General features: G+C 57.0%; 2 protein-coding genes across 2 annotated transcripts; both read right to left on the bottom strand.

The window, feature by feature from the left end:
* Nucleotides 1-359: 359 nt before the first annotated feature.
* LOC109942167 (uncharacterized) lies at nt 360-9,167 on the bottom strand. The gene is made up of 2 exons (XM_020543829.1): nt 9,157-9,167; nt 360-716 (listed from the first exon to the last, which is right to left on the bottom strand). Exons 1-2 carry the CDS (start codon nt 9,165-9,167, stop codon nt 437-439), a joined length of 291 nt encoding a protein of 96 aa, XP_020399418.1. The 3' UTR covers nt 360-436.
* An 8,431-nt stretch (nt 9,168-17,598) lies between these two features.
* On the bottom strand, nt 17,599-20,797 carry LOC103643739 (protein ENDOSPERM DEFECTIVE 1). Its single transcript, XM_008666914.3, has 6 exons — nt 20,226-20,797; nt 19,997-20,116; nt 18,941-19,057; nt 18,654-18,743; nt 18,117-18,224; nt 17,599-17,977 (listed from the first exon to the last, which is right to left on the bottom strand). The coding sequence occupies exons 1-6, from the start codon at nt 20,676-20,678 to the stop codon at nt 17,921-17,923; spliced, it is 945 nt and encodes a 314-aa protein (XP_008665136.1). The 5' UTR covers nt 20,679-20,797; the 3' UTR covers nt 17,599-17,920.
* Nucleotides 20,798-21,072: the final 275 nt, after the last annotated feature.

Raw genomic sequence — 21,072 nt, 5'->3', positions numbered from 1 at the left:
CTCCATTGGGTTCATCGATCCCTACCTAGTGAGCTAAAAAAAACTTAGGATGCACTCTGGGCAGAATTGTGTGGCAGTAAGTGAGCTGTGGTGTTTGGAACTGAATAGATGTTAGTATCGACAGCTGTCGGGATATTGAACATTGAATCTTGAAATGACCACTCATCTGAAATTTGCAGAGTCGCTCGAGATCTCCGCATCAATTTGGGACCCCATAATAAGGGGGGAAAGATTAAAAGAAAGGGGAACGAAATCATCAGCAACTCACGGGACACGGGGAGTCACATATCTCATCAACTGTTAGACGGGACACGGGGTGTTGTTCTTCATCTTCTTGGCTAGAGACCCAATGAATCAAGCAAGAGCACATCATAGATCAAGAAACGGATCGTATCACCACGCATTCTTGGGCAGAGGGAGGCGCGGTCCGGTCAGGTCACATCTTGGCGACGGAGGCGGAGGAGCCGCACCGGTCGTAGTAGTACTCAGAGATCGGGCGGGAGAAGGAGCGGCGGGCCTCCTCGAGGTCCTCCTCCTCCTCGTCGCCGTCGTCCTCCACGGTGTGGAGGTGGATGCAGGAGCAGCGCTCGAGGGACGCGAAGAAGGCCGACGCCACACCGGTCGCCACCCACATCGCGTAGCTCTCCATGTTCCCGTACGACAGGAAGCCGCCGTTGGCGTTGATGTCGGAGGGGGCGGGCGTGGGCGGCGGGATTCTCGGCGAGGCGCATGGATGGGGGATGACGGAGGGGGAGGCGGAGGTCGCGGGGCGCGCGCGGGGTGGAGGAGGGAGCAGAGGCGGCGGTCACGGCGCCAAGGCTGCGCGGCCGAGCGGGCAGGGGATTGTGCGGAGGCGTTGATGGCGGCTACAACGCGCTAGGTTTTCCGGGAGCTGAGGGCGACACAGGGGGCACGGCTGCGGGATGCGCGGGACCGGGCGGGGGCACGGTGATGGTGGACGCCCTCGCACCACCCTTAAGGATTAGTAGAGATTTACACTGGCGGTTGGCAATCAACCGCCTGTGAAAAAGGTCGATTTCTACCCCTAGTATTGGCAGCACTGAAAAACGCCAGTGCAAATAGCTCTAGGACCGCCACTATAGAGCTTCTGTGTACTAGTACGTACTCTCTGCACCACCTCGATTTCTGTGTATAGGCTTATTCTAGGTTTATAGATAGCAGCATATATACTCTCCCTTTATTTAATTTGTTGCCACATAGGATAGATGTTGATATGGATTTCTTATAAAGAGTTGACAGTGGGTATATAAGAGTAGTGACGTGGCTAGAGATGGCAATGGGTACAAACCCGCTGGGTTTTGCCGTTTCAAACCCGTACCCGTGAAAAATATCTATGCCCATTAAAAAACCCGTACCCATGACGGGTTTGAGATTTTGCCCAAACCCGTACCCATTGGGTTAGCGGGTACACATGGGTTAGCCGCGGGTTTCATCTCCAATATACTTGTTCTTCTCATAATCAATAAGTATTGTAATGATTAATGGTATCATGATCCAAAATCTATGTAATGAACAACGAGTTCATGATTTGGTATAAAAATTATTAGTAGAGAGAATGAAATATAAATAATAAGTTGTATAATTAAGTGACATTGCACTAAGTTATCCATCCACCACATATATAACACTAGTAAAAACTATAATAGCAAGCAAGCAACACTCTCACCGACTATTGATACATTCACCAATTGATAAAAAATTATGAAGTAAATAAGAAATAACAAGTGTCGGGGACCATAATTAGGGGTACCCTCAAGGCTCCTAATTCTCAGCTGGTAACCCCCATCAGCATAAAGCTGCAAAGGCCTGATGGGTGCGATTAAGTCAGGGATCAGTCCATTCGAGGGACTCGATCACGCCTCGTCCGAGCCTAGCCTCGGACAAGGGCAGCCGACCCCGGAGGATCTCTGTCTCGCCCGAGGCCCCCCTCCAGCGGCGAACATATTTCCGGCTCGCCCGAGGCCCTGTCTTCGCCAAGAAGCAACCCTGACCAAATCGCCGCGCCGACCGACCAAATCGCAGGAGCATTTAATGCAAAGGTGGCCTGACACCTTTATCCTGACGCGCGCCCCTCAGCCGACAGAGCCGAAGTGACCGTCGTCACTTCGCCGCTCCACTGACCGGCCTGACAGAAAGACAGCGCCGCCTGCTCCGCTCCGACTGCGGTGCCACTTGACAGAGTGAGGCTGACAGGCAGTCAGGCCCGGCCGCAGGCACCATAGGAAGCTCCGCTCCGCCCGACCCAGGGCTCGGACTCGGGCTAAGCCCCGGAAGACGGCGAACTCCGCTCCGCCCGACCCAGGGCTCGAACTCGGGCTAAGCCCCGGAAGACGGTGAACTCCACTCCGCCCGACCCAGGGCTTGGACTCGGGCTAAGCCCCGGAAGACGGCGAACTCCTTTCCGCCCGACCCAGGGCTCGAACTTGGGCTCAGCCCCAGAAGACGACGAATTCCGCTCCACCCGACCCAGGGCTCGGACTTGGGCTAAGCCCCGGAAGACGGCGAACTCCGTTCCGCCCGACCCAGGGCTCGGACTTGGGCTCAGCCCCAGAAGACGACGAATTCCGCTTCGCCCGACCGAGGGCTCGGACTTGGGCTCAGCCCCAGAAGACGACGAACTCCGCTTCGCCCGACCCCAGGACTCAAACTCCGTCCTGGCCTCAGCCAACGGCCTCCGCCTCGCCCGACCTAGGGGCTCGGACTCGACCTCGGCCATGGAAGACGGACTCGACCTCGACCTCGGAGGAGCCTCCACATCGCCCAACCTAGGGCGCAGGCCGACCACGTCAACGGGAGGCGCCATCATTACCCTACTCCAAGCTGACTCAGGCTACGGGGAATAAGACCGGTGTCCCATCTGGCTCGCTCCACCAGATAGGCAATGATGGCGCCTCGCACGCTCCCTGACAACGGCGGCTCTCGGCCCCCTTACGGAAGCAAGAGGACGTCAGCAAGGACTCGATAGCCCCGACAGCTGTCCCTCCGCCAGGCTCCGGCGCTCCTCCGACGGCCACGACATCACACAAACCGGGCGCCAAAATCTCTCCGGCCGCCACGATGGCGTGTACTTAGGGCGCTAGCTCTCCTCCGCTAGACACGTAGCACTCTGCTACACCCCCCATTATACACCTGGATCCTCTCCTTACGCCTATAAAAGGAAGGACCAGGGCCCTCTTAGAGAGGGTTGGCCGCGCGGGGACGAGGACGAGACAGGCGCTCGCGCGAGGCCGCTCGCTCCCTCTCCCGTGTGGACGCTTGTAACCCCCTACTGCAAGCGCACCCGACCTGGGCGCGGGACGAACACGAAGACCGCGGGATTTCCACCTCTCTCACGCCCATCTCCGGCCACCTCACTTCCCCCCTTCGCGCTCGGCCTCGCGCCGACCCATCTGGGCTGGGGCACGCAGCGACATTTCACTCGTCGGCTTAGGGACCCCCCTGTCTCGAAACGTCGACAGTTGGCGCGCCAGGTAGGGGGCTGCTGCATGTTGACGAACAGCTTCCCGTCAAGCTCCAGATGGGCAGTCTCCAGCAACCTCTCCGGCCCGGGATGGTGCTCCGTTTCGGGAGCCTTGAGTTCATGTCCCTCGACGACAGCTACGACATGATACTCTTTCCACCGCCAGGCGACAGCGACAATGGCGGCCGACAGTCCGCCCGCCGGTGGCGGAATCGACGACGTCTTCCCCGCGTGGTGGAAGAACAACCTTCGAGCTCACCCCGTCCTCTTCCCCGCCGACGGAGGAGGAGGCGGGGCAACCAAGGCCAAGCAGGAGGCAGCGCCTCATCGGCTGTCGAGCGAGTCGACAACGCCAGCACCCCAACGGGGGGCACGCCGGGCATCGACCTCGCGCTTGAGACAAAGACGAGCGCTGTCTCCCCGCGACACGCCAATCCCGAGCAAACGGACGACGCCAGCACGCTCGCGAAAGGCTTGCTGGGTGTCACCCTCGTACCTGAGACGACGGTGCAGTCAGTCCCCGACGTGACTTCATCACCGCCCGTCGACCAAGAGGTACTGACCGATTCCCATCCCACGCCTTTCGGATTCAGCCTCGACCCGCCTAGCGGCTTCGCTTTGGCGGACGCTCTCGCCGAGGCGAATCTGAACCCTCTAGGGTCTCGTATGCGGTCACCTTGGGACCGGCTGACGGACGTCTCGACCTACGGGCCCTCTAGGTCCGAGGAAGACGACGAGCCTAGCTTCAGTTGGGATTTCTCCGGACTTGGCAACCCTAGTGCCACGCGGGACTTCATGACCGCATGCGACTGCTGCCTTTCCGACTGTTCCGACGGTAGCTGTAGCCTCGGCGACGAGGACTGCGGCCCAAGCCGCCAATGTTTCCACGTCGATCTAGGGGGTCCCTCCGAAGGCAACCATCTCGGCATGCCGGAGGACGGTGATCTCCCTAGGCCGGTGCCTCGCGTTGACATCCCACGGGAGCTAGCTGTGGTCCCCGTTCCGGCGGGGGGTCACGACCCACAGCTCGAGCAAATCCGCGGGGTGCAGGCCAGGCTCGACGAGGGAGCAGGAGCGCTTGAGCCAATTCGTCGGGACATCGGGCAGGCATGGGCGGGCCAGCCTCCGGCCGGAGAAATGCGTCATCTACCCCAGGGCTTCCAACACCGCATCGCCGACGATGTCAGGGTCAGGCCGCCACCCGCATCCAGTGGGGTCGGCCAGAACCTGGCTGCAGCAGCAATGCTCCTCCGCGCGATGCCGGAGCCATCAACCACCGAGGGGCGGCGAATCCAGGGAGAGCTCAAGAATCTCCTAGAAGGCGCCGCGGTCCGGCGGGCCGAGAGCTCCGCCTCCCAAAGGCAGGGGTACCCCTCGGAACATCATGTCGCGACTTCCCGATTCATGCGGGAAGCCTCGGTCTACACCGGGCGCACGCGCAACACAACGCCTACGGCCCCGGGTCGCCTCGGCAACGAGCACCATCACCGCGATCGTCGGGCCCACCTCGACGAGAGGGTGCGCCGAGGCTACCACCCTAGGCGTGGGGGACGCTACGACAGCGGGGAGGATCGGAGTCCCTCACCCGAACCACTCGGTCCGCAGGCCTTCAGCCGGGCCATACGACGGGCGCCGTTCCCGACCCGGTTCCGACCCCCGACTACTATCACAAAGTACTCGGGGGAGACGAGACCGGAACTGCGGCTCGCGGACTACCGTCTGGCCTACCAACTGGGTGGAACGAACGATGACAACCTCATCATCCGCAACCTCCCCCTGTTCCTCTCCGACACCGCTCGCGCCTGGTTGGAGCACCTGCCTCTGGGGCAGATCTCCAACTGGGACGACCTAGTCCAAGCTTTCGCCGGCAATTTCCAGGGCACGTACGTGCGCCCCGGGAATTCCTGGGACCTCCGAAGCTACCGACAGCAGCCGGGAGAGTCTCTCCGGGACTACATCCAACGATTCTCGAAGCAGCGCACCGAGCTGCCCAACATCACCGACTCGGATGTCATCGGCGCGTTCCTCGCCGGCACCACCTGCCGCGACCTGGTGAGCAAGCTGGGTTGCAAGACCCCCACCAGTGCGAGCAAGCTGATGGACATCGCCACCAAGTTCACCTCCGGCCAGGAGGCGGTCGAGGCTATCTTCCGGAAGGACAAGCAGCCCCAGGGCCGCCCATCGGAAGATGCCCCCGAGGCGTCAACTCAGTGCGGCGCCAAGAAGAAGGGCAAAAAGAAGTCGCAAGCGAAACGCGACGCCGCCGACGCGGACCTTATCGCCGTCGCCGAGTACAAGAACCCTCGGAAACCCCCCGGAGGTGCCAACCTCTTCGACAAGATGCTCAAGGAGCCGTGCCCCTATCACTAGGGGCCCGTCAAGCACACCCTTGAGGAGTGCGTCATGCTTCGGCGCCACTTCCACAGGGTCGGGCCACCCGCTTAGGGTGGCAGGGCCCGCGACGACGACAAGAAGGAAGATCACCAGGCAGGAGAGTTCCCTGAGGTCCGCGACTGCTTCATGATTTATGGTGGGCAAGCGGCGAACGCCTCGGCTCGGCACCGCAAGCAAGAGCGCCGGGAGGTCTGTTCGGTGAAGGTGGCGGCGCCAGTCTACCTAGACTGGTCCAACAAGCCCATCACCTTCGACCAAGCCGACCACCCCGACCATGTGCCAAGCCCGGGGAAATACCCGCTCGTCGTCGACCCCGTCATCGGCGACGTCAGGCTCACCAAGGTCCTCATGGACGGAGGCAGCAGCCTCAACATCATCTACGCCGAGACCCTCGGGCTTCTACGTATCGATCTGTCCTCGGTCCGGGCGGGCGCTGCGCCTTTCCATGGGATCATCCCCGGGAAGCGCGTCCAGCCCCTCGGACAACTCGATCTTCCCGTCTGCTTCGGAACACCCTCCAACTTCCGAAGGGAGACCCTGACGTTCGAGGTGGTCGGGTTCCGAGGAACCTACCACGCGGTACTGGGGAGGCCATGCTACACGAAGTTCATGGCCGTCCCCAACTACACCTACCTCAAGCTCAAGATGCCGGGCCCCAACGGGGTCATCATCGTCGGCCCCACGTACAAACACGCGTTCGAATGCGACGTGGAGTGCGTGGAGTACGCCGAGGCCCTCGCCGAGTCCGAGGCCCTCATCGCCGACCTAGAGAGCCTCTCTAAGGAGGTGCCAGACGTGAAGCGTCATGCCGACAACTTCGAGCCAGCGGAGACGGTTAAGTCTGCCCCCCTCGACCCCAGCAGCGACGCGTCCAAGCAAGTCCGGATCGGCTCCGGGCTCGATCCCAAACAGGAAGCAGTGCTCGTCGACTTTCTCCGCGCGAACGCCGATGTCTTTGCGTGGAGTCCCTTGGACATGCCCGTCATACCGAGGGATGTCGCCGAGCACTCGCTGGACATCCGAGCCGGAGCCCGACCCGTCAAGCAGCCTTTGCGCCGATTCGACGAGGAGAAGCGCAGAGCTATAGGCGAGGAGATCCACAAGCTAATGGCGGCAGGGTTCATCAAAGAGGTATTCCATGCCGAATGGCTTGCCAACCCTGTGCTTGTGAGAAAGAAAGGGGGGAAATGGCGGATGTGTGTAGACTACACTGGTCTGAACAAAGCATGTCCGAAGGTTCCCTACCCTCTGCCTCGCATCGATCAAATCGTGGATTCCACTGCTGGGTGCGAAACCCTGTCTTTCCTCGATGCCTACTCAGGGTATCACCAAATCAGGATGAAAGAGTCTGACTAGCTCGCGACTTCTTTCATCACACCCTTCGGCATGTACTGCTATGTCACCATGTCGTTCGGCTTGAGGAATGCGGGCGCGACGTACCAGCGGTGCATGAACCATGTGTTCGGCGAACACATTGGCCGCACGGTCGAGGCCTACGTCGATGACATCATAGTCAAGACAAGGAAAGCCTCCGACCTCCTTTCCGACCTTGAAGTGACATTCCGATGTCTCAAGGCAAAAGGCGTCAAGCTCAATCCTGAAAAGTGTGTCTTCGGGGTGCCCCGACGCATGCTCTTGGGGTTCATCGTCTCCGAGCGGGGCATCGAAGCCAACCCGGAGAAGATCGCGGCCATCACCAGCATGGGGCCCATCAAGGACTTGAAAGGCGTACAGAGGGTCATGGGATGTCTCGCGGCTCTGAGCCGCTTCATCTCACGCCTCGGCGAAAGAGGTCTACCTCTGTACCGCCTCTTAAGGAAGGCCGAGTGCTTCACTTGGACCCCTGAGGCCGAGGAAGCCCTCGGGAACCTGAAGGCGCTCCTCACGAAGGCGCCTATCTTGGTGCCCCCAGCTGCCGGAGAAGCCCTCTTGGTCTACGTCGCCGCGACCACTCAGGTGGTTAGCGCCGCGATTGTGGTCGAGAGGCAAGAAGAGGGCCATGCATTGCCCGTTCAGAGGCCAGACTACTTCATCAGCGAGGTACTGTCCGAAACCAAGATCTGCTACCCACAAGTTCAGAAGCTGTTGTACGCGGTGATCCTGACACGGCGGAAGTTGCGACACTACTTCGAGTCTCATCCGGTAACTGTGGTGTCATCCTTCCCCCTGGGGGAGATCATTCATTGCCGAGAGGCCTCGGGTAGGATTGCAAAGTGGGCGGTGGAAATCATGGGCGAAACAATCTTGTTCGCCCCTCGGAAGGCCATCAAATCTCAGGTCTTGGCGGACTTCGTGGCTGAATGGGTCGACACCCAGCTACCAACAGCTCCGATCCAACCGGAGCTCTGGACCATGTTCTTCGACGGGTCGCTGATGAAGACAGGAGCCGGCGCAGGCCTACTCTTCATCTCGCCCCTCGGGAAGCACCTACACTACGTGCTACGCCTCCATTTCCCAGTGTCCAACAATGTGGCTGAGTACGAGGCTCTGGTCAACGGGTTGCGGATTGCCGTCGAGCTAGGGGTTCGACGCCTCGACGCTCGCGGTGACTCGCAGCTCGTCATCGACCAAGTCATGAAGAACTCCCACTGCTGCGACCCGAAGATGGAGGCCTACTGTGATGAGGTTCGGCGCCTGGAAGACAAGTTCTACGGGCTCGAGCTCAACCACATCGCTCGGCGCTACAACGAGACTGCGGACGAGCTGGCTAAAATAGCCTCGGGGCGAACAACGGTTCCCCCGGACGTCTTCTCCCGAGATTTGCATCAACCCTCCGTCAAAATCGACGACACGCCCAAGCCCGAGGCACCCTCGGCCCAGCCCGAGGTACCCTCGGCTCAGTCCGAGGCATCATCGGCACGGCCAGAGGCACCCTCAGCTCGGCCCGAGGCACCCTCGGCACCCGAGGGCAAGACACTGCGCGTCGAGGAAGAGCGAAGCGGGGTCACGCCTAATCGAAGCTGGCAGACCCCGTACCTGCAATATCTCCACCGAGGAGAGCTACCCCTCGACCGAGCCAAAGCTCGGCGGTTGGCGTGGCGCGCCAAGTCGTTCGTCTTGCTGGGGGATGGGAAGGAGCTCCACCACCGCACCCCGAGCCCTTGTTGGAGACACACGGGGGCTACACGCACCCCTGGGAAGGGCCGCTTGTCATCGCCAAAGTTCTGAAGCCCGGAACAAACGAACTGACCGACAGTCAAGGCGAGTTCTGCACCAACACTTCGAACGTCTAACAGCTACGTCGCCTCTACCCTTAAGATGCTTTCAAGTTGTTCGCTTACCTTGCCCCCATGCAAGTTTTAGTCATCAAGGAAGGGTCAGCCTTGCCTCGGCAGAGCCCGACCCTCCCTCGGGGGCTAAAAAGGGGGGAACCCCTCTGCGTCAAAATTTTCAATCGAAAAGGCTTTTGCGTTCCCCCGGCTATGTCGGAAGCAGGACCCCAAGGAGCGAACGCGGGTGCATGTAAGTGGCAAGGCTGACTGAGCCGAGGGACTCCTATGCCTCCGGGTTACGGACACCTCACTCGTCACCCACCACGAAAAGTGACCCCTACTTGGGGAAGCCACCCTGCTACTGACAGGCGGGGCCGGACACACAAAATGAAAGGGAAAGGAGCACGACTTTATGCAACGGTAATAAAGTGTTCAGGCCTCAGCGGCCGCAGAAAGACACACGTGCATCCAACAGAAGCTGCTCCGACAGAGTTAGGCGTCGCCACGGGAAGGAGCCGCGCCTTCGGCTTCGTCCCCGCCCTCGGCAAAGTCCATCCCAGTTTCGGACGACGGCGCAGGCGGGAGGATCTCTGCCTTGAAGGTGGTCGCCAGCACTGCGCTTGGACCCGCGGCGGCCGCATCGAGCCTCTGGACTTCTGCCAGGGTGGCTTCATCTTCATCAGGAAGGCAATACCCCTCGCTGACCCGCTCCAGGTCCACGACGTAGTGGGAAGCGAGCACGGCGAAGGCCCGCCTGACGCCATGGTGTAGCGCCTCGCGGAGTCTGCCGCGCACATGATCGCCCAAGGCCTGCAGGCGACTTTGAGGGGAGCTTCCTGAGGGGACGTCGCCGGAGCCAAGGACCCGGCAGAAGTCCGAGACGGCCTCGGACATGGCCGCGTGGTCGGCCTCCCTCTGCTCGGCCGCCCCGGCAAGCGCCTCGGCAAGCGCCTTGGCAGACTCATCAAGGGCGGACTCGAGCTCTGCGAACAGCCAGAACGAAAGATCTCAAACACAAGCGGAGGAAACAAGCTGAAACGAAAACCGAAAATGGCCAAGGCGTACCTCCGGCTCGAGCACGCTGCTCCGAGGCTGCGACCTGGGCTACGGCTAGGTCGGGTGCAAGGGCTCCAGCCCGGCTTTCGGCCTCGGCAGCCCGGCCCCGAGATTGGTCCCGCTCATCGACGATCCGGTCGAACTCCGACTGCTGTCGTTGCACTTCTGCGCGCGCCGCTGCCGCCTCCACGCGTGCCGCTGCCGCCTCGGCTCTTAGATTGGTGCAGAGCAACCGAAGGTCCGCCGCCTCGGCGCCCTGCTGAGAGAGGCGCGCAGTAGCCCCGGTGAGCAAGGTCCTTAGGGATCGCATCGAGCCCCAGACGTCGACCTCGTGGCGGATGAACGACGACTTGGCGGCGCTCAGATTCGTCGGATCCTGAGGGAAGGAAGCGGGGCATTACGAAAGACGCCTTGGTCACAAAAAAGAAAAGGTATGCCTGAAACCGTTACCTGGAGGATTTTTGGGACGTCCCTGCAGAAAACCTCCAGCGACGACTGGAGCGACCCCACCGTTGCTTCGGCACACTCGCGGAGCTCGTCCCAGGACTGCTCCTCCCGCTCATCGTCGAGAACGAAGAAGGGATCTGAGGCCTCGCGGGTCCGGAACCGGAGCAACTGGCGCCGACCCTTGGAGCTCCGCCGCGCAGCGACAAGGCTGCCGCTCGGCGGGACGGATCGCGTCTCCACGCCCCCCTCCTCCGAGGCACCAAGCGCCGACACCTCGGTCGTCTCAGCGTCGGCAGCGACAGGTCGCTCCCCGACTGGGACGGCAGCGGCTTCAGTAGCAACAGGTGCCAGCACCGCCGGCACGTCCGGTGGGGCCGGGGCCACGTCCGCGTCAGCCGCCTCCCCTAGCACGATGGCCGCCTCGGCAGAAGAGCCGACCTTGGGAACTCGCTCCACGGCGACTGGTGCCGCCTGAGCCCCCTGCTGTGGAGCGCCTTGCGAGAAGGTCAGCTGAACGGCAAGGCCCGGAGCGGCGCCGGCTGCGGAAGCCGACGCCGTCTTAAGGGCCTTTCGGGGAGCCAGATCGGTCAGGCCATGGCTTCGCTTGCTGAGGAGGAAAGAAAAATCACGGTCGGGACATACGAATGAAAAGCCAGGACGAAGACGTTCCAAGATACTTACCCGCTCCGGGCCATGATCAACCGTGCCTGAGGGGAGGTCTCTCGGATCTCGACCCCCGAAGCCGCCGCCGAGGTCCGCTTCGCCGGCAGCTTCGGCACCACCCTTGCTTTGGGTGCTTTGGACGCCCGGGAGGCGGACTGCCCAGGCACCGCCACGGCGACCTGAGGGTCGCTCTCCTGCGCTGCCGGCGTGGGCGACGGCTCTCGGGGAACAGACGCCTCGGCCTGGCTCCCCGGGGTCGCCTCAACTCCCCCAGCCGAGGGGTCAAGTACCCTCTCGGTCTGCCCCCGCTCTTCGGGCCGGGACCTCGGCGTCCCGACTCCGGGGACTGACCTGGCCTAACCTCAAGCCAGGGCTGAAGCCGAGGCGGGCAGCCATGTCGTCTTCCTCGTCATCATCTTCATCATCGTCGTTGTCATCAGGCGTTTCCGGCGACGGCTCCCTCGGGAGCCCCTCCCTCTCCTGCCGACGATGGAGCTTTTCCAATGCATCTCGAGCCCGCATCCGCTCACGGGCCCGGGCCTTCTCCGCGTCCTTCTTTTTCTTCTTCTCCTCCGCGGCAACCCGCCGCGCTGCTCGGTCCACCGCATCCTGCGGGACCCATGGCAGGGAAGGCTTGTGCCACCCTACCTCCTGAAGACGGATAGAAATCCCGACCGTAAGAACCAGGGGCAACCCGATGCAAGAGGAAGGAAGGAGCGGACACTCACCAGAGTCACGCACCCTTGGTCAGGGCGCATCAAAGGCTGGGAGAAGGCGCTGGGGTCCGGTTTCCCCAACGCGACGACCACCCGCCCGTGGAGAACGTCGAAGGGAAGAGGATCCGAGGACATCCGCGAGCCCTCCAAGTTAGCCTCCGGTGTCATCTCCCAGAGCGGCAACCGTCGCTCCGCCAAGGGAAGCACCCTCCGGCGGTGGATGGCGGCAATCACTCCCGCGGCGGTGAGTTCCCCTTTCCGCAACGCCTCCAAGGCCTTGAGAAGGGGTTCGAGGTTCTTCTGTCTTTCGTGCGGGGTCCCGTGGCGCCAAGCATCGGTAGCGACGGTGACTACTCGCTGGGAAAACGGCGGGAGCAACTCGCCGTCATTCCGGAGGTAGAACCACCGGCGCTGCCACCCTTTGTTCGAGGACGCAAGGATGGCAGGAATATACAGCGACGCCCGCGACTGCCTCAGCTGAAGGATGCAGCCGCCGGCCCGCACTGCCGCGCGGACCTTTCTCTCCCCCGTCGGCGAAGCGAAAAGCTCCGCGAAAAAGAGATGAGTCCACAAGTCCCAGTGGGGGGCGATCCCCAAGTACCCCTCGCACACCGCTACGAAGATGGCGGCCTGCGAGATGGAGTTGGGGCTGAGGTTGTGCAACTCCACCCCGTAGTGGTGCAGGATCGCCCGCATAAAGCGGCTCGCCGGCACACCAAATCCTCGCTCGTGGAAGGAGACGAAGCTCACGATGTACCCCGGCGGTGGGGACGGAGCGGCTCCGCTCACGGGGGGAATCCATTCCGGCCGCCTCTCATCAGAGAGAGGACGAAGTAAACCCTCAGCAACAAGATCCTCCAGATCACCCGTCGTCACTATGGAGAAAGGCCATGGGTCACGCGGCGAGATGATGGTCACCCGGTCGGCCATCACCAAGCAGAAGGGGTGGCGGCGCAAAGGACAGGGTGGGCGGTTTCCTTTTCTCTGGCTAAGTCTCTCGAGTTGCGAAAACCTAAGAGGGAGGCAGGAAGCGGAGCAAAGAACCATCGCCAGACCCTCCCCCGAGTATATAAATACCAAGGCGAGACCAGTTCAACGTTCCGCCCGGACCGGTCGCGGGATTCAAAAAACACGAAGCGAAACAGCCGTTCCTCGAATGGCTCGCGCACGCGCAACGGCCGCCCCGCGAACCACTCGCCCTGTCGCATTAACTCCGCGGCGGGACAGGCGGCGCCTCTGGCAGGAGAAGCGAGCGACGCTTCGCCTTCGCCATAATGACCGCGTCAAAAAAAGGTATGCCACGTCGTTCGATTTCGTATCCTTTTCCTTTTTTCCTCTTTCTCTCTCTTGCAACAGGGACCGGGAAAGGGGGATACCCCGAAAAGGATCCTTCCCCGTGAAGGAACCAGGCTTCGAGCCTCCCTACTGATCAGAGGTTCGAAGGCTGGCCCCTCGGAAGGGTTCAACAGCCGCCTCAGAGCACGTGGGCTCCACACCCACTACTGGTCAGAGGTTCGAAGGCCGGCCCCTCGGAAGGGTTCAACGGCCGCCTCAGGCTACTCGGGCTCCGCGCCCACTACTGATCAGGGGTTCGAAGGCTGGCCCCCGAAGGGTTCACAGCCGCCTCAGACACAGAGCGAGGGATGACCATGGGTACGTTCGATACATAACCAAGGCTCGGGCTGCGCTCCCGAGGTACCCTAGGACATTTCCGAGACCAGCGGGAACGATCTTGTAACGGAATCCCATCAGAGGGAGGCATCGAGCCCTCGGACCCCGTCGCTAGGGGACCGGGTCCGGCAGATCACCCGCAGGTACTTTTGGGCGCGCCTCTGGGCCTCTAGCCGACCCCTAACGAATGGGGCACGAACGTCTGCTCGGATCACCCGCCTGCAGCTCACCGAGACACCATGTTCGGCGCCCACCGAGGGCAACATGGCGCTCTCCCCCCCTCCTCCTTGTGGAAAGGCGACACAGGGGCGTATGTAAAAAAGTCGAGTCTGTCCCTGATCGCCCTCTCGCCCTGTGTAGAGGCTCGGGGGCTGCTCTCGCAAACCCGGCTCCGGCCAAACCGTTGATAGCGTCAACATACCAGCCCGAGAACTTGGGACCCGACCGTACACCCGGGCTACGGCCAGCTCGCATGAGGGAACGACCAGACCAGCCGATGCATTGCGCGAGGCATTAAGACCTCGGAGGAGTCAAACCACTCCTCCGAGGCCTCGGGGGCTACACCCGGCGGGTGCGCTCGCGCGCACCCACCGGAACAAAACGCAACCGAGAAAGGCTGGTCCCCTTGCAAAAAAAAGTGCGACGAAAGCCTCCAAGCGAGTGCTAACACTCCCTTCGAGGCTCGGGGGCTACTGTCGGGGACCATACTTAGGGGTACCCTCAAGGCTCCTAATTCTCAGCTGGTAACCCCCATCAGCATAAAGCTGCAAAGGCCTGATGGGTGCGATTAAGTCAGGGATCAGTCCATTCGAGGGACTCGATCACGCCTCGCCCGAGCCTAGCCTCGGACAAGGGCAGCCGACCCCGGAGGATCTCGCCTCGCCCGAGGCCCTGTCTTCGCCAAGAAGCAACCCTGACCAAATCGCCATGCCGACCGACCAAATCGCAGGAGCATTTAATGCAAAGGTGGCCTGACACCTTTATCCTAACGCGCGCCCCTCAGCCGACAGAGCCGAAGTGACCGCCGTCACTTCATCGCTCCACTGACCGGCCTGACAGAAAGACAGCGCCACCTGCGCCGCTCCGACTGCGGTGCCACTTGACAGAGTGAGGCTGACAGGCAGTCAGGCCAGGCCGCAGGCACCATAGGAAGCTCCGCTCCGCCCGACCTAGGGCTCGGACTCGGGCTAAGCCCCGGAAGACGGCGAACTCCGCTCCGCCCGACCCAGGGCTCGGACTCGGGCTAAGCCCCGGAAGACGGCGAACTCCGCTCCGCCCGACCCAGGGCTCGGACTCGGGCTAAGCCCCAGAAGACGGCGGACTCCTTTCCGCCCGACCCAGGGCTCGGACTTGGGCTCAGCCCCAGAAGACGACGAATTCCGCTCCGCCCGACCCAGGGCTCGGACTTGGGCTAAGCCCCGGAAGACGGCGAACTCCGTTCCGCCCGACCCAGGGCTCGGACTTGGGCTCAGCCCCAGAAGACGACGAATTCCGCTTCGCCCGACCCAGGGCTCGGACTTGGGCTCAGCCCCAGAAGACGACGAACTCCGCTTCGCCCGACCCCAGGACTCGAACTCCGTTCTGGCCTCAGCCAACGGCCTCCGCCTCGCCCGACCTAGGGGCTCGGACTCGACCTCGGCCACGGAAGACGGACTCGACCTCGACCTCGGAGGAGCCTCCACATCGCCCAACCTAGGGCGCAGGCCGGCCACGTCAACGGGAGGCGCCATCATTACCCTACTCCAAGCTGACTCAGGCTACGGGGAACAAGACCGGCGTCCCATCTGGCTCGCTCTGCCAGATAGGCAATGATGGCGCCCCGCACGCTCCCTGACGATGGCGGCTCTCAGCCCCCTTACGGAAGCAAGAGGACGTCAGCAAGGACTCGACAGCCCCGACAGCTGTCCCTCCGCCAGGCTCCGGCGCTCCTCCGACGGCCACGACATCACACAAACCGGGCGCCAAAATCTCTCCGGCCGCCACGATGGCGTGTACTTAGGGCGCTAGCTCTCCTCCGCTAGACACGTAGCACTCTGCTACACCCCCCATTGTACACCTGGATCCTCTCCTTACGCCTATAAAAGGAAGGACCAGGGCCCTCTTAGAGAGGGTTGGCCGCGCGGGGACGAGGACGAGACAGGCGCTCGCGCGAGGCCGCTCGCTCCCTCTCCTGTGTGGACGCTTGTAACCCCCTACTGCAAGCGCACCCGACCTGGGCGCGGGACGAACACGAAGGCCGCGGGATTTCCACCTCTCTCACGCCCATCTCCGGCCACCTCACTTCCCCCTTCGCGCTCGGCCTCGCGCCGGCCCATCTGGGCTGGGGCACGCGGCGACATTTCACTCGTCGGTTTAGGGACCCCCCGGTCTCGAAACGCCGACAACAAGTTTGTTGTTCGTTTATAAAATAAAATGACAATATGCACTAGGTTTGGTCGGGTTTAAAAAATCACGGGTTCACGGGTTTGGGTACTATAGGAACAAACTCGTACCCATAAACCCGCCGGGTATAGATTTATACCCATTAATAAACTCATGGGTATGAAAATTGATCCAAACTCGTATCCTAATGGGGTAAAAACCCACCGATTTTTGGGTTTCAGGTACCCATTGCCATCTCTAGACGCGGCTGCCGCCTGTTGCCGCCCCGTCCTCAAAACAAGTGGGAATGGTGTGGCTTCCTCGCCATGTTTCGCTGAGCTTTCCATCCTGAAAAAACAAGTACAGATTATATAAGGTACGGACTATTTGATGTTCCAGGAGAGATGCTCTTTAGTACGCTTGCTTTCAGGCTTTCACCGGCAGTGCATGTGCGTGGTACTAGTTAATGTTTAGGCGTCCTTTGGGACTCATAAATTTCATAGAAACTATATAGAGATTTTATAAAAATCGGTTCATTTTCTCAGAAAAAACACAGGAAACATGAAAATATCCCACGTTCCAAAAGGGCTTAAAGTATCTCGACAGCCGGTTGGATTTGCACCACCATGTATTCAGACGGATTTAAAAATAAAATTACTAATATTGATGACATTTAATAGATACAACTATAAATTTTATTTCATGATAATGATGCTTATTTGATAACAAAAATATTGATATTTTTATAGTGAACTTGATCAAGTAATTCAAGATGATTTGACGTGTGCGATGTTTTTTATATTAGTGCGATTTCTCTCAACATGATTTGACGCGTGCAATGGTTCAAAACTCATGTTAACTATGACTAATGGCTGTGTTTAAGAGCTTATTTGTTTGGGACTATAATCTATCCAGATTATATAATCTAACTTATTTTGAACTACCAAACAAACATGCCCTAATATTCTGCATTATCCTTCAAAATTCAAGAGAACTATCTAATGCTATATAGAAGCCCAACTGTTGATTTGATCCTTGGGCTATGCAAGAATTGAAGCCCAGGTAACTGCGCACGGAGCATGGCCTGAAATGCGCGTGAGTAAACCCTAGTGCTCACCATCAACGTTTTGGGTTCCGTCTAGAAAGTTACTAGTTGAGTTTTTAGATTCGATCAGGTTAGCTCGGTGTAAGTAAGAAATTGAGTTAGTGATGAGGTCGATTTGACCAACTTTCATCAGTTATATGATTTTTGGATTCGCTTTTCGTTTTTCAAAACTGGGCTGGCACTTGCTCTTTTTTTCGTCTAATAAAAACCTGCAAGAGAAAAAAAAACCGCATACTATCGGTAGGTACGTACACGAGAAGCTTTGTGCTAAATACTCCCCAAGTCTCCATCACGGACAGGCCACAAAGGTAGACTGAATGACTGATGAACTGGGAGCTAGCTGAATCACAATTCACAATCACTCTTACGTCTACTACTGATGCTCCAAAATGCCCGAACATTATTCATATATCGTCCAATTTTGTACTTCAAGAACATACGCATGATTAAGAATTTCAGATACGCTTCGAAGTGTGAGGATCGTTTGGTTTCTAACATAAACATCTCTGTGCTATTTATTCTTTTATTATATAGCAAACTACATGTGCTTCTACACTACAAATACTATAGACAAGACAAACGCCCTACCACAGCCAAATCACTATTTCTTGATCGGCCAATCCCTTTCTCAGTCTTGTATATCAATATGATATGCGCCCCTCTACATCAGCTAAAATTGATTATAACTACCATCAACAACTATTTTGTTCCTTATACCAAAATATCCAAGAACAGCTGCACCTCATCCAATATGCACTGCAAGCTAAACCATTATGTACCTCCACTGGTCAACTGTCCTACAAGATCACTGCCTTCATGTCTTGTTTTTGGTCAGCTGCATCACTTGGCTCTTGAGGCTGTCTTCCATCGCCTACGTACACAGTTGGGGAATGCCTAACACTGTCAGTTCAGCATAGCATGTCGAGAAACCTAAGCGTTTCTTCGCATAGGATTTCGATAGAACAGAACTAACTAAGTTTACCCAGATCAAAGCAATAGTGAAACCACACCTGTATGTCGTGCGCTTGATGTAAGAGGTCAGCACACTCTTGAAGTAGCACTTGCTCGTCTGATACCACATTACTGAGTTCAGAAGCCACATCCTCAGTTTCTCCAACCTTCATTGCAAGATAATCAATTAGTCCTAGCAAGTAAATCTGAGTAAAGATGAACACATATAGAGACATGGAGGAGCCAATAAAGAATGACTTAAAAAAAAGAGCGCAATATACCTAAAGAATTATCCTTGTGTAGGAGTAACTGAGCATGTGTAATCCATATTCGCAAGACCTAATTTATTGATGCTCTTTTACTTATGTTACTGACGTAGTACTACTAATATTTTTCATTTATTTTCTTACTTCATATCCTCTTTGTTGATGGCTCTTGTTTGATTTCATGTCTACCCTAACTTGGTTGATACTAAAAGCCTTTTTATTATACTATATTGACATAGGCTACATCAATTTGTTCTCGCAAAGGAAGCTAAATAAAAATTGCAGCATAGGAAGCAGTGCTACATCAAAGTTATAGATTTATATATTTACCTTTCTTGACAACTTATCAACACAGGGAGACAACTGTTTCATAATCTCCATAGCGGAGTTAAGAGCTAATTTGACTTCTCCAGTGTTGGCCTGAAATGTTGTCACAAGGATAAGCCGACAGACCATGTACAACACAAGGAAACAATTGATGATATTTTGAACCAAAATAGAAAAACTGGATCAAACTAAAATGCCAAGCGGTTACTTAGGGAGTGTTTGTTTGGGATTATAATCTGCCCAGATTATAATCCCAAACAAACACCCCCTTAGTAACTATTAAAGCTTACTTTAATGTTCCCTAGGATCGGTACACGTGATGCAGCATCACAGAGGGCAACTGTTCCTGATGAAAGGCAACTTATATGTTCTCTCTCAAGTTCACACCATTGTTGTAAAGAAGGCACCTGATGGTTTAGAAAGGACAAGTTATTAACTTAATATGCTATGACAAATTAAGATGTTTTACCACTTAAATGCAGAAGTCTTCAATTTATAGCCTTCCAGAAGACATTGATGTCAATTTTATGGCATGAAACTAGCCGTTAAAAGTAAGTTTTAGTTTAGATTTAACTTTTACTTTACAGTCAGTGATAGATGCATATAGGTTTATCGATTACATATGCAGTTGATAGTAAGAATATTGGCAGTAGACAGACTCGTGGGAATCTTGTTCCGTATCGGCCAAGTTCCTATAAATGCTGATATAGATAATAAAGTGCGACTTTCGATAGAATAGAATAAAAAAAACAAGGGAGAAACTATAAAATTTTGTTCATTCTTGCTTTATCTCACAAGCGCATAAGGTATAAGAAAACAAGTTCAACATCTAACCATCTTGATCCCAAAGAATCAAGTAAACCAAAGCCCTGCCAACCAAAAAGCAAATATCAACATATTATCTCCTCAGCAAACCCTCTAGCTATGTTCCTGGTGTGCAAGGCCCACAGTGTGCTTGCCTCATGTGCAACTGCTGATCCAAACCACAACAATTTTACTTACGATCCTTGAATTTGGAGAAAGTAAGGTGTTACATGACTTGAGGAAGCTGTGATTAACTAGGGATATGACTATATGAGTGCATGCTGTCCCTCTAGACTCAACAAAAAATGATTTAAAGTTCTCAGTAATATTAGTTGGTTTGGATCACATTTATGCTAAGCATGGATTTTAAAGTTTAAACCATATGTTCTAGACAAACGTGTGTGACTAACTCTGTATTCTGAAAAACAAAAGTCCATTGCATGTCTTCTCCTCCATGATGAGGTAAATCAAAATACTTCCAGGTTTTGAACAAGCATGTGGGTTTTTTCAAAAAAAAACATATGAACACAACACTGTCATACCTGACTATCAACAACAAAGTGCACCTTCTCCATCCTCTTTAGACACTCCAGTTCAGCCTTCTTTTGTGCAACATATTTCTGCATATTAGCAATCCTCTCCGAGAGTCCATATATTGTTTTCTGTATATATATCAAATGACAAATAAAATGACATGATCACTGCAACTCGACCTTGCAATAAAAGTGAAATAGTGAAAGCGGAACTAGTTAGATATTAAATAGTTCAAACCTCAGCAACATCTTTCTTGGCTATCGCCGCAGCCTCTGCATGGGCATTCAAAAATCTATACTGCATGTAGCAATTGTCCAGAATCCGCAACCTGTGCACATCCTCCTGCTTCCCCGCATCTTTGCTACCTCCCATCGCCGCCGCTGCTCCCTTCTTAGCCAGTACCTTCTTCCGTGCAGGCACAGGCACCGGCGCCGGCTTCACTGCAGCTGGTGGTGGTGTTTTTGCTTGACGATCTGGCAGCGCCGAGGCTAGGGCCTGAAAGCAGAATGGGTTTGGCGGTCTGCCGGGCCCCTCTGTTGTCCTTGTCCATGGCGGTGATGTCCTAAGCTCAGGGAACGGGACGTGTCGAGGGCAGGAAGCTGCTGGCCGGGAGTCGATGGCTGCGGCCGAGGTCTCATGCGAAGCGCTATAGATGGTGAAGCTGGTGCGCACTCGTGTCGATGGCCGCATACAGCCCCTAGGGTGTTCGTGCGCCGTCGTGGTGGTGTTAGAAGAGGCTCTGGACGACGGGCAGAGGATTCGCCTCGGTCTCGGACTGGGGGTGGCGGCGAAGGTGTTAGGATTTATGGGCTTGGCCCAATTAAGTTATTCAAATAAATCCCAGGAAAATCTCAAAAGCCCATATAAGTGGATGGCAAAGGGATAGGTGGAACCAATAGCACCATATTGCTAGCTCTTGTGGAGTAGAGCTAACTTAAATATGGAAGCCACACTCACTCACCAAGTCATGGATGAGAGGAGAGAGTGTGGAGAGCCACACGCGCGCGCGCGCTCGCTCGCCTGGCCGGGCCGGGGCGGGGCGAAGGGCGCGGGCGCACGACATGCGCGTGAATGGTCCGCCGAA

The sequence above is a fragment of the Zea mays genome, chromosome 1, assembly GCF_902167145.1.
Source record: "Zea mays cultivar B73 chromosome 1, Zm-B73-REFERENCE-NAM-5.0, whole genome shotgun sequence".
In the NCBI taxonomy this organism is placed as follows: Eukaryota; Viridiplantae; Streptophyta; class Magnoliopsida; order Poales; family Poaceae; genus Zea; species Zea mays.
This window is presented reverse-complemented; position numbering and strand designations above follow the sequence as displayed.